This window comes from Xiphophorus hellerii, chromosome 10 (genome assembly GCF_003331165.1).
Source record: "Xiphophorus hellerii strain 12219 chromosome 10, Xiphophorus_hellerii-4.1, whole genome shotgun sequence".
Classification (NCBI taxonomy): domain Eukaryota; kingdom Metazoa; phylum Chordata; class Actinopteri; order Cyprinodontiformes; family Poeciliidae; genus Xiphophorus; species Xiphophorus hellerii.
This window is the reverse complement of record NC_045681.1, coordinates 22,249,089-22,263,160: the sequence shown is the minus strand read 5'-3', so window position 1 is coordinate 22,263,160 and position 14,072 is coordinate 22,249,089. Positions and strand designations below refer to the sequence as shown.

Below are 14,072 nucleotides of genomic sequence, written 5' to 3'. Positions count from 1 at the left end.
AGCGGTTAGAGCGACCCGTATTTGGAGGCCTTGAGTCCTCGACGCGGCCGTCGCTGGTTCGACTCCCGGACCCGACGACATTTGCCGCATGTCTTCCCCCCTCTCCTTCCCCGTTTCCTGTCAGCCTACTGTCACATAAGGGACACTAGAGCCCACAAAAGACCCCCTGGAGGGGTAAAAAAAAAAAAAATTGAATGTCTATTGCATTTTTCTTAGACACCTTTAAAAATGATGATACATTTTTGATGATAAATGCAGAAACAATGAAAATTAAGACAGCAACAACAATGATAGTAATATTAATCATGAAATAATATTCGGTGCAAGTAGCCTGCATCTTCTTTGATGTGGGCGGTAAGGCACCTGGATGATAGATAGGGGGCGCTGGCCCATAAAAGGTTGAGAACCACTGCCCTATGCTATAGCCTGCTTCCTGCTTTCCTAGTCCGCTTCTTACTTTTAGACTAGTATTCGCCCTGCTTGGCATCCACATGCATTCATACTTCACCAGAGTTTACGTCAACCGAATTGAGATGTAGGTTTGTAGGCAGAACAGAGTTCACTCCTTTTGGTCCTCTTCAGAGTTTGTGCTTTTACACCTCCCCAAGTGAACCAGACTTTCTAAGCAAACAAACTAGAGTTCAATTAAAGCAGATTAAGCAGGGTTGATGTGAATGCACCCTTAATGTCATAACATCTTCTTGCCTAAGAAGATGTACATATACTTCCTTTTTGTGGTATATTGGTTGGACCATTCCTTGCATGTAGAAAGAAACTTTTGAGTTAAGTCACCAAATGGAAGTTAGGGTTGAGGGTTCTGTCTTTTGGAGGAACTGACTGACTTGGACCAGGTCCTGAGGGACCTGAGTGAAATATGTAAGCTATGTATGCTAAAGTACAAAAAAAAGCTCAAACTTTTATTGCCACAGTTTTTTCTTTCTTTCCACAAAAGATGCCTGAGAGAAAGCTATTGCCATCGTAAGCGGCACATTTCACTCATGTACATTATGCTTAAGTCTTCCTCAAATGTTTAAATCCCAGAAGTAAAATGAGCCCCAAATGACTGCCTAACTCAAAACACAAAAACAGTTTGTTCCGATTCTGCTGTAAATCTTAGCCTCTAGCAGTCTCAAAGCCACTCGGCTCTCCACTTCACTGTCTGCCACACTTGTAAAAACTCTCCAGCATCTGTTTCCTGTTACCTTGGAGATGTTGTTTTTTCAGTCTGTCCGGCTTGCAGCAGACCGGCCCCATGTCTCAGGCTGCAGTGGGGAGAGGCTTGGGCCTAGGGCTCCGGCATGAAGAGGCAGCTCCTCCAACAACACAGGCTCCTTCTGGAAGCCGATCGGCACGCAGGTAGGTGTGCCGGTGGCCAGAACCTCCCGCTGAGGCATACTCAACTCTGGTAGAAACTGAAACCGTCAGACGAGCCCTGCTTCCTACACCTCAGTCTTTTCATGCTCTCTTTTCTTCCGTTGCTCTCTCACTCAGCAGTGCCGGCAGCAGGTCTGTACTCTCAGCCCCCCTGGGGAGAGGCAAATCCCCGAGGAGGGGTGGAACAAGTTTCTCTCTCTGTCTCTTTAGAGTGTCTGTGAGGAGTAACTGGGAGATGGGCTGTCCTCTAAGCTTTGTCAGACAAACTCATACCCACTCACACACAGGGAAAACCTATAAAGCCAGTCAAGCTCCATGAACACAGGCAACTCTGAAAGTGTTTCTCAAGTCCAACTGGATCTAATCTTTGGAAACAATGAAAGCATTTATCATACAATAGCTTGGTCATTGCTTTCTTGTGCAGTTCCATTCTATTCTCATCTCCCTTTGGTGCTCCATCTGGGCTTTCTTCCATTGACCTGGATTTCTCCAGCAGAATTTCAACCTGACCAATCAGCAACGTTGTCAATGAGGACGTAGATTTTCTGCGGCGTTTTAGAAATGTAGTCTTCCTGTAGTTTGGCAATGTAGGTTAAAGAAGCCATCCGGTTGGCCACGTCTCCAAATATTGAATTAACATCCATCTCGTTTGACTTGGCACTTCTCTCTTCACAGTGGAGGTTGGTTGTTTACAGTGCAGGCAATTTCCGGTAAGCTTCAAAGCATTGAACTGGAGCATTACCTACAAAACTTTTCTAGTTTTGACCCAAACGTTAGTGATTGGGTAAAATTTTAAACTTCAGCACAGTCCACACCTACAGCAAGCAATCGGTTCTCCAAAGCCAAGAGCCCAAAAGCTGAACTGCGGCACATTCCATTTCCAGAATCAGAAAGAAATTTTAAAATGTCAGAGTAAGCATAGAACATAGAACATAGAGCTGCTTTTTACCAGGCTAATCATACAACACGTCAATTGAAGAACTTTGTGGAAAACCTCGGCTACTCGGCAAATAAAACCAACACTGCATACCACCTGAATGGATAGCATATTGGTGCAGTATACCAATAAATACCTAATAGTAAATTGCATTGCTGCATTAGCACTATTGCAGTAGCTTATTGTGCTAATTCTAGCACTACTTTAAATGGACCCAGTCATTTTCCAATTGTTGCTAATTTCTTTTACACAAAAATGATAGAAAAAGCTATTCCCTCTTATGTCTATTGCAAGTCTTATGGCTGGTGAGCTAGCACTGACTTTTAAATTTAAGATACCAATTGGATAAACTGCAAGTGATGATTAAAAGGTGCAAGTTGCTGGAATTTTTTTTTTACTAGGAAGGCTTCAAGAAACTGTTAGATTCCTATTTAAAAGTTGATCAGGCTTTATCAGTTTACCCCCAAATCAATACTTTTTCCAATCAGAGAACTTGCCGCACTAAGCATTACCATTTGACAGTAACAAAAACACTCCTTGGTGATGCAGTTATTGATTCAGGGCTCACCATTTCCAGAATCTGAGAGGAATTTTAAAATGTCTGAGTAAGCCAGGCATGGGAGGATTGATTTAAAAGGTAACCGTTTTGTGTCTTGTAACAACATGTCTACAGTTCAAGCAGGTTGCAATTGAGAGCAACGCCTCAGTGGAACACAAGATAACTAAACGAAGTGCAGCCAATATGCTCTGTTATATCCGTTTGTGCTTTCAATGTGTTTATCCCACATTCTGGATTTGAAAATGTGGCTTTTATTGTTTTGACAAATTTGATTGATCATTGAATGCATTAAAATACACAGTTTAAAATCATAAGAGTGTTGATGACAAACACTAGATTGCCATGAACATATGCCAGTGATGGTTCTTTTCAGACAAGAAGTTAAACCATATTAATCTAATTTGGTAGCTTCCAAGGTTAAATGTAAATCTCAGAATCAGTTGTAAATGTTTTTTGCCATTTCTCGGTATTTACATTTTACAACTCAGCTGAAGCCAACTGTGGATAATGGACAACTGCAGTTAAACTTATGATACGCAACCGTTTGTTGGTGTCAATCACCCTATTCGTCACTTTTGACCAAAATCCTAAAGAAAACATGCAAATTTCCTTTATTTCACCATAACTGCTGAACACCATGTGCAGTCTAAAGCTTCAAGCCTCTTCCTTTCACACAGCAGTAAGTGAGTAAAGCCTTACTGACTGTCATTCTCAGAGGCTTAGATTGAATAAAGAGTGAATATGGTAACCTAAGTTTCTTCCCTGTGGATCCATAAAAATCTTAAAAACACTTGCGATAACTTCCACCAGTGATAGTCCACGTATCTTTTCAAAATGCTTCCCCCCCCAATCATGTCTTGCTTCCTCCCCCTTTCTCTTTCCACTCGACAACTTCCCTCCTCAGCTGTCTGAATTTTTGGTCAAACTCCCTGCTCTTCTCCGGGTCCAGCTGTGCAGACCTGTCAGTTTGAAGCTCGTGGGGGGAATCACACCCTCCTGTAATATTGACTGGTTAGGAAGAAATACACAGACACTCGCAAACCTGTCAACTATTCTAAACACAAGAAGAGACCAACAAACAAATGCTGAAGGGAAGCATCAGGAATATATAGTTATTGTCTGCGATGAGCCTTGATCTTTATATTTGGATTACAACACTTGTTAACCTCCAATTTAATAATGAAATATACAGTGGTACGGTTAGTATCACTGTTGCCTTGCAGTAAGAATGTCATGGTTTTGAATCCATGACATTCTTACATGGAGTTTGCGTGTTCTCAACCAAGAATCTCCAATCGCCGGGTCCTGTGGTGGCGGAAGGGTAAACCACAACCCACTTATGGAGGGCTTAGTCCTCATGGCTGCTACAGGTTTGAGTCCTGACCTAATGACCTTTGCTGCACGTCTTTCCTCTTCTCTCGTTGCCCATGGTCCGGTCAATTCACTATCAAAATAAAGGCCAATAGAGCCAAAACAACTAAAAAAAAAAAAAAAAAACTCTTTGCATTCACGCATATCTTGAATGCCTGTAAATCTGACACACAAGCAATATCCACAAACAGTGACGTCTATCTTTCAGTCCTATATACAGTATATATATATATATATATATATATATATATATGTATCTTTGGCATTGTGCTACGAGTCTTTCATTGCCAGTGATCCTGATGTACTATAAAAAGTGAAACTGTGAGAAACCTTGGACACAGTTGGGTGTTCCAAAACAATAATGATCTCAGATACACAACAAAACTGATTTTGGAGTCCAGAGAAAAATCCAAAGGTCTATAATTTCTGAAGAATTGTCAAAACTCCTGCCCAGTTTATAGTAGGAACTACAATAATTCTGGATAGTAAAGCTTTTTGCTGGTCTGAAGACGCGTACAAGCAATGGTCAAGGGTTCTCTGTCAGTTGGTGTGTGAAGCATGACCGCTCTCCTACGCCTCTGAAATCTAAAGTCTCACAGCAGCTAAAAGAGGTGGAGGGTGAGGTGCTTTTTTTTTCAAGCTAGACAATCTTCTGCCACCTTGAAATTGACTGTCACTTTGTCAGTCCCTGTGGTAAATGATTCAAGAGTGTGAGAAGAGAGGAAAGTGGCTAGAGAAATGGCGCCCTCTGCTGGATGAATATTTGGATATTAGGAGTGAGCATGGAAAATGTGGAGTCGAATGGCGTTTTGTGAGACTGGTGCATTAAATCAAAGAGGACAAAGATGAGTAAGAAGGAAGGTATCGGTTCTCACCTGGTACGATCTCAAAGAGGTGCCTGCCTGGCTCGTCTGGGTTGGCCGTGAGCTCATTGACCTGACATCCCTGTAGGGGTATAAAGCCCTGAGACACACAGGGAAATTCAGTTAAATAACTGTGCCAAAGTGAAGTACATCTTTACTTTGTGCCACTTGTTTATTTCTATCCTTGTGTTTTTTTTGTTTTTTTAAAAATAATTTTATTTAATCATCCATCAACAACAGGTCATTGACCACAGGAGCAAAGCAAACATGGCATTTTTTTTTGTTCCATCCCCTGTTTCTTCCCATCCATCCATACCTAGCTGCAAACAGTAGAAACAACAAAATAAAGAAAAATATAAAAGGGTAAAAAAAAAAGAAAGACACACGATAAAAACAACAATTATACAGCTGAGAAAACCCCCCCAAAAAACAAAACACAAGTATGAAAAACCAAAAGACCAAGACAGAACTCAAAAACGTGGAGTGGACAGCCTGTAAACAAGCGTCCACACAACCATGCATCCCTTGTGTTTTAACCTGCATTCATTTTGGACTTTTCCAACATGTGTAGATCTACGTTCTTTAGAAAAATATTTCCTCCTCTGCTTTCTCTTTCTTCTCCTTTTCTTATGTAACACCTCTTAAGCTTAGCCACTTCTGTGATTGAACCAGAACCAACACAGATTATCAGAATACATTATCCAGATCAATATCCATTTAGCCTCCAAGACGCAGGGGCCAAGAAAGCTGCAAAAAGATGCCAGCCTCTGCAGGTCACTCCCCCCCCCCCCCCCCCCCCCATTAATCTCTTCACTGGCACCCTCCATCAAACGGTGTGCAGAGTCTGCCAAAACCGCTTCAGCCAGAAGGGCTGGGCTGTCGCCAGCATTAGTTGCTATGGAAACAAATGGAAGGGGCGGAAGGGGGGCTCTGGATTGATGGGGCTCAGGGGCATGGCAGGATGAATATCCCACGGGAGCTGTGTGCTCAGAATAACACGGGTAGTAGCTGGCTGAAGATGAATGGGTAGAGGAATAAAGGCAACTCGTAACTTGAGAACACAAATCAAACAGTTGATTGTGCTGACTGATGGGAGACTCATTTTAGCCAATGCTTTTGAAATTGTGTGTAAGTGTGCAAGCTCATGAGAAGCTGCAGCCCGGTTAAGCGTGGTGAGTTCATAAATCTGTGTTTTTCCTAGAAGCATACCAGGGGGGAAGAAATACTTCCTCAAACAGTTCAGCTATGCATTGTTATGAACACATGTTTTAGCATCCCAACAGTCATTTCTGTGCAAGTATCCATGATCAAACATGCTTATCCCTAGAGGGGTTGTGAGGGATGCTGATGTCCATCACAGGGCAACACAGAGACGATAATGCACACACTCACACCTAAGGAGAAATTAGAGAGATCAGTCAACCTGAAAGTCATGTTTTTGGACTGTGGGAGAAAGCCAGAGTACCCAGGGAGAACCCACGCATGCACATGGAGAACATGAAAACTCCATGCAGAAAGACCCCGGGCCGGGATTCGAGCCCAGGACCTTCTTGCTGTAAGGCAACAGTGCTAAATAAGATAAGACGACTACAAGACGATCGTGATGATCTTGACATCTGAACATATTGTTAAAAACATTTAGCAATAAAGAGAGGCCATAAAAGCTTCTCTGGCCTCATCACTTTAAAATAATCTTGTATCTGAGGGTGGGCTGTGTTTTGTGTTCACTAATGGCAGTTCCCATCATCCATTGTCTGATAACCAGAGTCCATTTGCCCTGTAGTGGATTTATCTCTGCATGATGAAAGGGAGGAGAAAACCTGTCTAGATCCCCCCTCAGTATTGGCTTTCCTGATGCCAATTATCACATCCTTTTATCTCTTTAGGGGGTAGTCTTGTTCGGTTTCCGAGATTAGTCTTCTCACCCCCACAAAGACACAACCAACTCCACTCTAGCCTTTGGATTCCCAATCGATTAGAAGAGGAGGGGGTGTAAAAAGGGTAGACTGACAGTCAGATATTAGGTTTTTAGGGGGAGGTGATTGTGTGTGTGTGTGTGTGTGTGTGTAAGGTTGCAGCTAAATCCATTGGGAGTTTCAAATCAATTCAGGGTGAATGAGTATTGGCAAGATCTGATTGAAGAACGGACTGTCAAGGCCTTCAGTCACTGAGTGGGTGGGAGGATGATAATGGGCACTAAAGGGTAGGACTGCTTTAAATGAACAGTAGTCATGCAGAGTGAAGATCAGGATCGATATGTGTTCAGAGTTTGGCAAGATTGTATAAGGTGATTATCACATGCATTTAAAGGAATGCGTGCGTTCTTCTGGATTACATGATCGTCAAATCGCGTGTGTTCCATTCTCTCACTCTCTCACTGGGAAAATATGAGTCAGCATCTGGGCGCAATAGTAAAGAAATTCCCACTGGAAGGATTTTCACTGTAGTAGTAAAGCTTTTTGCTTACAGAATGTCCTTATTTCAATGTTTGGGATAAATTCCTTGGAGATTCTTGTCTGTGGTGACCGGATGGCAACATGAAACTGCTGCAGTTTTACTGGCTACACACCCATGATGCACATCAAACGTTTCACTACATCCCAAAGATGATTCATTGGATTGAGATCTATTGAGGTGTGTGTTACACTGACAGAATGATGGGTGGCCCCGGACCATTTGCTGTATGTCTTCCCTTCTCTCTCTGCCCTTCCTACTGTCCAGCTACTGTTGAATAAAGACCGCTGGTGCAATAAAAAAAAATCTCAGCTATTGATACCAACCTTCTTACAGTTAGCTCACTTGGGTATTGGTGGTGGTGGTAATTTTTCCTCTAGTCACTTTGGTACTTTGGCATCTCATTCAAAATACTTTGAAGTGTTGGAACGGTATGACAGAATTTTGACTGTTTTTAAAACTGTAACCTTTGAAATGCTTGACAATCGTCATACAGAGAACCCTACAATAGTGTAAAGTTTAACATGGAATGCTTTTGTGAAACAAAATACTTCATCTTTAACCATCACTTGTATACTTTCAAATGACGTTTTGTTTTTCCACGTTAATCCATGAGCATGTTTGTGTAATATACCAAGTGTATACAGGTTGTGAGTTTTATTGACCTAAGCCCCTGATATGTCTGAAACATTACCTGTGGTTTGGTTTCTTCTTCATCTTTGTAGAAGTAGAGCTGATCTGAGCGCAGCACAAACCAGCGTAGCTGCCAGTTCTTCATGATGCTGCGTTGCTTTTTCAGCCATCCGGCCTTCAGCGCCCCCTCCTGGAGGCTGGGGGAGGCTGGCCTGCACGGGCCTCGCGACACCTCGCCCATCACCATGCTCTTCGACCTGGCTGCAAACAAGCAAAAGCCACACATACGAGTTGTTTTCATATAAAGACATAGGGCAGATTTGTTATTCCTTCAGTTTATTGCCTCGCATATTTTCTGCTTCCAAACACGGCAAATTGGATTTTATCTCCCCGTTCTGTAAACTTTATACACACTTGCTCTGCAGTTCCTCAGACATGACCACTTACAACCGTCTGCCCCAGGCTGCTAGTTCTCCTGTCTGAACGAGGATTGGGACTGCAGACATAAATACTGTAACAACAGAGCAGACACAACAGAGAAGAGAAGAAATGTACACACAGCCGTTCCACACAGCCTCAGGTGACGGGAATGCCCCACTTCAATTTCAGAGGTCCTTGGAAGAGATTGTTTTGCTCTACACCCCGGCAGAGCAGCAGATAATAGGACCACATGGGACTGGCTGACTGATTTTGAGCAAACGTGTGAAACCTGAGCTCAGGCCAGGACGGGTTTAAAAGGCAGAGCAGCTATTGAGCTGTGACGCTGCTCAGATTGATCTCTGTTAAATAGTAGATTAATATGGTTTAAAAATGTCACTTTTTAAAAAGACACTTATATATAGCTGCAATTAGGCCTGCAGCTATAGGCTAATCATCAGAATAATTGATTACAAAAATAATTGAGTAATCAGATAAAAAAAAATTAGCACTTCAGATTTTTCATTTAGTCACAAGTCTTTTGTATGCAATATTTTTAAAGGCATTAAAATATGCAAATAAACAGTTCAATTAATGAATAAATAAGCAAATAAACATTGTAGTGCTTAAAATACAAAAAATGAACACTTTATCATTTGTAGAAAAGGATGAATCTAAAGCTTAAAAACAAAATCCTAACACTACCAGCGACGGTGAACATCAACACGGACTTAAAGGATGCTGGGGACAAAAGAAGCTCCTGCTCCAAAACAAACACTTTGAATCATAAATAAGGCCTGTAGACGATCGAAATGCCTTCTGGAAAATCCACTTGTCAAACATGCTGGTGGAGCTTCATGCTGTTTTGCAACCAGAGTGACCATTTGAATTGTTGTATTGTCCTGTTGGGCGTTACAGTTATACCCAAAACCTTGTTGATTCCAACATCAGTGTTTGGATGAGGAAAAAAAATCTTCAGTAACTCAACATTTTGCATCAAATTCTTGTTTTTAGCATTAGTAGCAGATCAAAGATATTGAATGATTTATTAGAACTTCTACAGCTCAATTGTGCAGAAAGCCTCCCTGGTGGTCCACTCTCAAACCACGCGCGCACACGCACACACACACACACACACACACACACCCCCACACGCCTGCACACGCACACTCTTGGACGTGATCAATTTTCAGATGTCGCTAAAGCAACGGGTGGAAGAATAGGAAGAAAAAAAAATCAATATTTATCCTTTTTAATGACTCTCCTTCCGACCTCCAACATATGTTTAAACCTCAACAGGCATGACTTGTCAGTTTAGAGCTAATCAGAGGGCCGACTCAAAAGGTTGTTGGTGTGATAAGCTGGTGCATTTGCAACACTGGAATTATTTACGGAATAATTAAACAGCTTAAACTGGACTCAGAAATATAATAGACAAAATAATAGAACGGTCTTAGCACTGGTAACCAAAGTAGTGTCAGTTTTCTATTTAAATTAAGCTAAATGCAGTCTAGTAGTAATCTTTGCCCACTGTTAAATAATCAATTGTTACTATGGCAACCTCTAGTGAGGCAGTGATGATTAATGTACTGGAGGAAGCTACCGGATACCTTCTCTTTATAATGGGACTGTAATCTCTGTAATATTTAGTCTCTCATTTTACATCTGATATTCTAATTGTAAGGCCAGTATTATTATAGTTAGCTTTCCCCAATGGAATAGCATTGTGTTATTTCTTAGGAACCTAGAAGACCTAAATACTTTCTCAGACCCTTACAGAAATATTCTTTTTTTTCACTTGTGAATGTTTTTTTTTTTTTTGGCAAATTAAAGGGATTGGCACAAAAGTAAATGTAAAACAGCAACACGGGTCAGGGATGCCGCTCTTAGCAGCACAGCTTCGAGTGGGTTAGAAAGTCGTCTCAGTGAATTGGAATTAGCTTTGGGACTGTTTGATGTTGCTTGTGTCTAATATTTGTGGATGTACCAGAAACACACAAATACAAGGGTTCTGCCCAGAACCTTTGTACGTTTAAAAAAAAAGGAAAAAAAAAAGTGATTAATTGCCTTACAATTTTTAACTCATGTAAATTAATGTAATTAATAAAAACTAATCCAATACAGTCCCACCCATGATTTGAGTATTTTAAAAATATTTGATTTTCAGTAACTCAAGTCAATAAGTGTGGTATAGATTAATTACACACATACACACGCATGCGCACGCCTACACACCAAATGCCCGTCACACTTATGGTTTCAGATTATTTGAATAAAGTGGAAAACCACGAATCCTTTTGCTTCAATTTTACAATTATTCATTATACAATTATTTGTGTTGATCTATCACAAAGTCCTGTTAAGGTAAAAACATTTTTTGTCCTGCTAGAAATGGGTCTGGACACCTGCACTGGGTGTGAATACAACACTCAGTAAATTAACAATTCTTAATATCTTAATTGATATAATGCTTGAAAAATTGAGACAGGGACATGTCATGTCATTTAATAAATCAATAGGAATTTTGTTTAACACTTAAATAAAATTGGCAACAAAGAGAAGCACAAGTCTTGCGTCCTCTTTGCTGAAACGAATAAATAAAACTTAACAGTCCCCCCAAAACTGTGTAAGTTTGTGGAGAAAAAGTTCAAATGAATGCTGTCCCCTTACCAAGGAGTTTCCCCTATAATTCCAGCCTTACCGACATCTTTATTCTTCCCTCTCTGCATTGTCACGCTCCGTTTCTCCTACTTGAAATTTAATTACTTTCCCTTCCTATGCTCAGCCACTCGGGTCCCTTCAAAGCCCCCTTAAGAGCCCATCAACTTCTCTAGCAGCACCATTTTTAAGCATTCCTTGCCAAACATATTAGCTCTTGGATTATAGGCAAACTCTCATTGGCCAACTGTTTTTAAATATGCAAATAAATAAATGTTGCGTTTTTATGAGAACAGTGTCACTTATAAGCATAATAAAGCAGGTTTCATTCTTTGCTGTTGCTAATTTACATTTAAATTGGTTTTGTCTTTCCACGGCGGCTCATAGTACAGTAGACAGCACAAGTCCCTGTATAGTAGTGTTTATGAAATGATTCCCCGTTGCCTCGGCTCTTCATAATTGCATTCCAAGTCAGATGGAGGAGCATTTCACTCCAATAAAAACAAATAATCAGCCAAGACATAAAAAATATACCAAAGCATACCTGAGCAACTTGATTGTTACCAAGACAATGGAGCTGAACTGCATGAACATAATGTGGGGTCCATACTTATTGGCAGCTCCGATAAAGTTAAAAGAAAACTTTAAATTAAATGAATCTTTTACCAGATGAGTTGAATCTCACTTTAAAAAACTTTTAGGCACCTTGTTGCTGTTCTGTTTCCAAAATGTCTCATTTGCCAATCGTCCAGAGTTCTAGGTCCTCTCTAAAGCATGCTGCTAATTAGTGTCCAAAAGTCTTGTGTAGGATTTAGATCAGAGGAGTGAGAAGACTTTTCTTTTCCTCTGGTGAACCATTCCTGTGTTTTGGACCATTTTCTTGCCAAAAGACCCAGTGATGGTTTTTAACTTTTCTGGTTGAATGTTGCTGGAAAGCCTAAGCTTATGTTGCTGTCATACTGTTTCCTGTTTTGGCTTGTATCTATTATGGGCCTTAATGGTGGGAATTGGAGGGAATTTGGTGGAATACAGTCCTCACATCTTTGAAGTATGTGTGATGCTTTTGAATCACTTTACTCTGAATAGTGCATGTGTACTGGGATAAAGGTCGTGCAATTCAATGTTTTACAGCACCGGACAGAGCATGTTACCATGACTTAGCAGAATTTTTAAACAATTTTTTTTTTTTTTTAATTTAAGTCAAGTCTAATCAAGTCCAAATTCTTCGTAACTCAAAATCTAATCCAAATCTGAAACTTGAGACACCATCTTTATTTTCTGATGCCCATTTGCTGCAAAAGTATTTTTTTCATATACTTTTTTGTTATCTAGATACATCTGTTGCTCAAAGGCTCTTCTTTTAAATGCCTAAACAAATATCTATAGTTCTTAGCTTACATTACTGTCCTGCTGCCGGAACCTTAAAATTAGCAAATGGATCTTTAGGACAGTTTTCTTATCAAAACCATTTCATTAGCATGTTTGAATACATGGTCCACACATGCTGAGACATAGTAAAACAAGCACTATTAAACTTTCAGCCATATTCCCTTACTATGACTGCTACCTTTCCCACCCCAATCAGCCCATCCATTTATCTCTCCTTCATTGTTTCATCTCGCCTCACCCTCCCAGGATCCACACAAAATACCTCCTTTGTTCAACACGTGAGCCGCGCGGATCATAGCCCGAGTGGAACATACTGGATGATTCACCCCTGAGTCACAACAACTGATTCGTAATTCTGCATGTTTGTGTGTGCCAAGCCTGGCTGCCCACTGCACAAATTTGGACCTTCTATGCAGAGTGATTCAGACCTTCCTCGGGTTTTGGGTGGAACTGCTCTGTGGTTACTTCTGCAACAATGAACTACAACTCTGAAAGGGAGGCGCTTTTATTGTAAGACCAGCTTTTGGGCACAATCACTGCAATTCTTTGAAACATGTCCTCAACAGAAAATTAAGGATGGGTCGAGTCAGACAAAGGCTCTGCTTCATCCCGGACTGTTTGCAGATGTACTTTCTCTAGGCCTAGATTTGCCCTCCCAGGAGTAATTTATGCATATGTGCAATGATTTTTTTTCAGGGTTTGTAATTTTAGGTAGGGAGCGCAACATCCAGGAATAACAGATGAACTCTTCCAAAATAGTGTGTGAAGACCAACAGAGGCAAAAACTCCACTAAAATCCTGAAGGTGTGATCTGATGTTTCGCATAAAGATGTTGCAGCAGCAGATCCTTTAAGTCCAATGAAAGAGGGTAGATTAATGCCCCCAGTTTTGCTCTGCATCGCACAGTAATCTGCTCAGAGGCTGACAGTTTTCACATCAGACTGTTTTGTGTGCCACACCGAGCTGATGAGGTTGAGAGTAGGCACAGTCACAAGGACTGCAACAAGACTGCTGCGCTAAGAGGCTGCGGTTGTCTTGGTGAAGAAGAAACGGTGCAACCAGCTCATAAAACTTACTAGTACTATTCTGATTATGGAAAATGAAGAAATTTGTCAAGAAATTTAGGCAGTCGGTACTCAACCGTCGGCTGAAGGTGTGCGCGGAATCTGTAAGGCACAGTACACTTGAGTTTGTGGGGGTCTTAAAAATCACACATTTCATAACTGCACTGGCAGACTACATCATTGGTCAAATAAACTAAAGCTAGCTGAATAACAAAGGCCTTGGCCTGTCACAATGAGCAAAAAATCAATTAATTGCATGATAAATTACAACGAGCTTAATAATTGTCTTAATAATTTCTACCAAAAGCTGGATGATAAAAGTCTTCAGTCTGGTGCTTTGGTCTCGACTACCC

The 14,072-nt window shown here is 40.9% G+C and overlaps 1 protein-coding gene across 2 annotated transcripts in view; it reads right to left on the bottom strand.

Annotated features, from left to right (window-relative positions):
* arhgap22b (Rho GTPase activating protein 22b) overlaps nt 1-14,072 on the bottom strand; it is a 35,090-nt gene that overhangs the window by 15,213 nt on the left and 5,805 nt on the right. The window contains exons 2-3 of one of the 2 annotated variants that reach the window (XM_032574771.1): nt 8,253-8,452; nt 5,117-5,204 (exon numbers count right to left, since the gene is read on the bottom strand). In XM_032574771.1, coding sequence (XP_032430662.1) covers nt 5,117-5,204; nt 8,253-8,452 — 288 coding nt within the window. Of the gene's footprint in view, nt 1-1,202; nt 1,603-5,116; nt 5,205-8,252; nt 8,453-14,072 lie in introns of those variants that run through there. The other variant, XM_032574772.1, reaches the window with a different exon arrangement.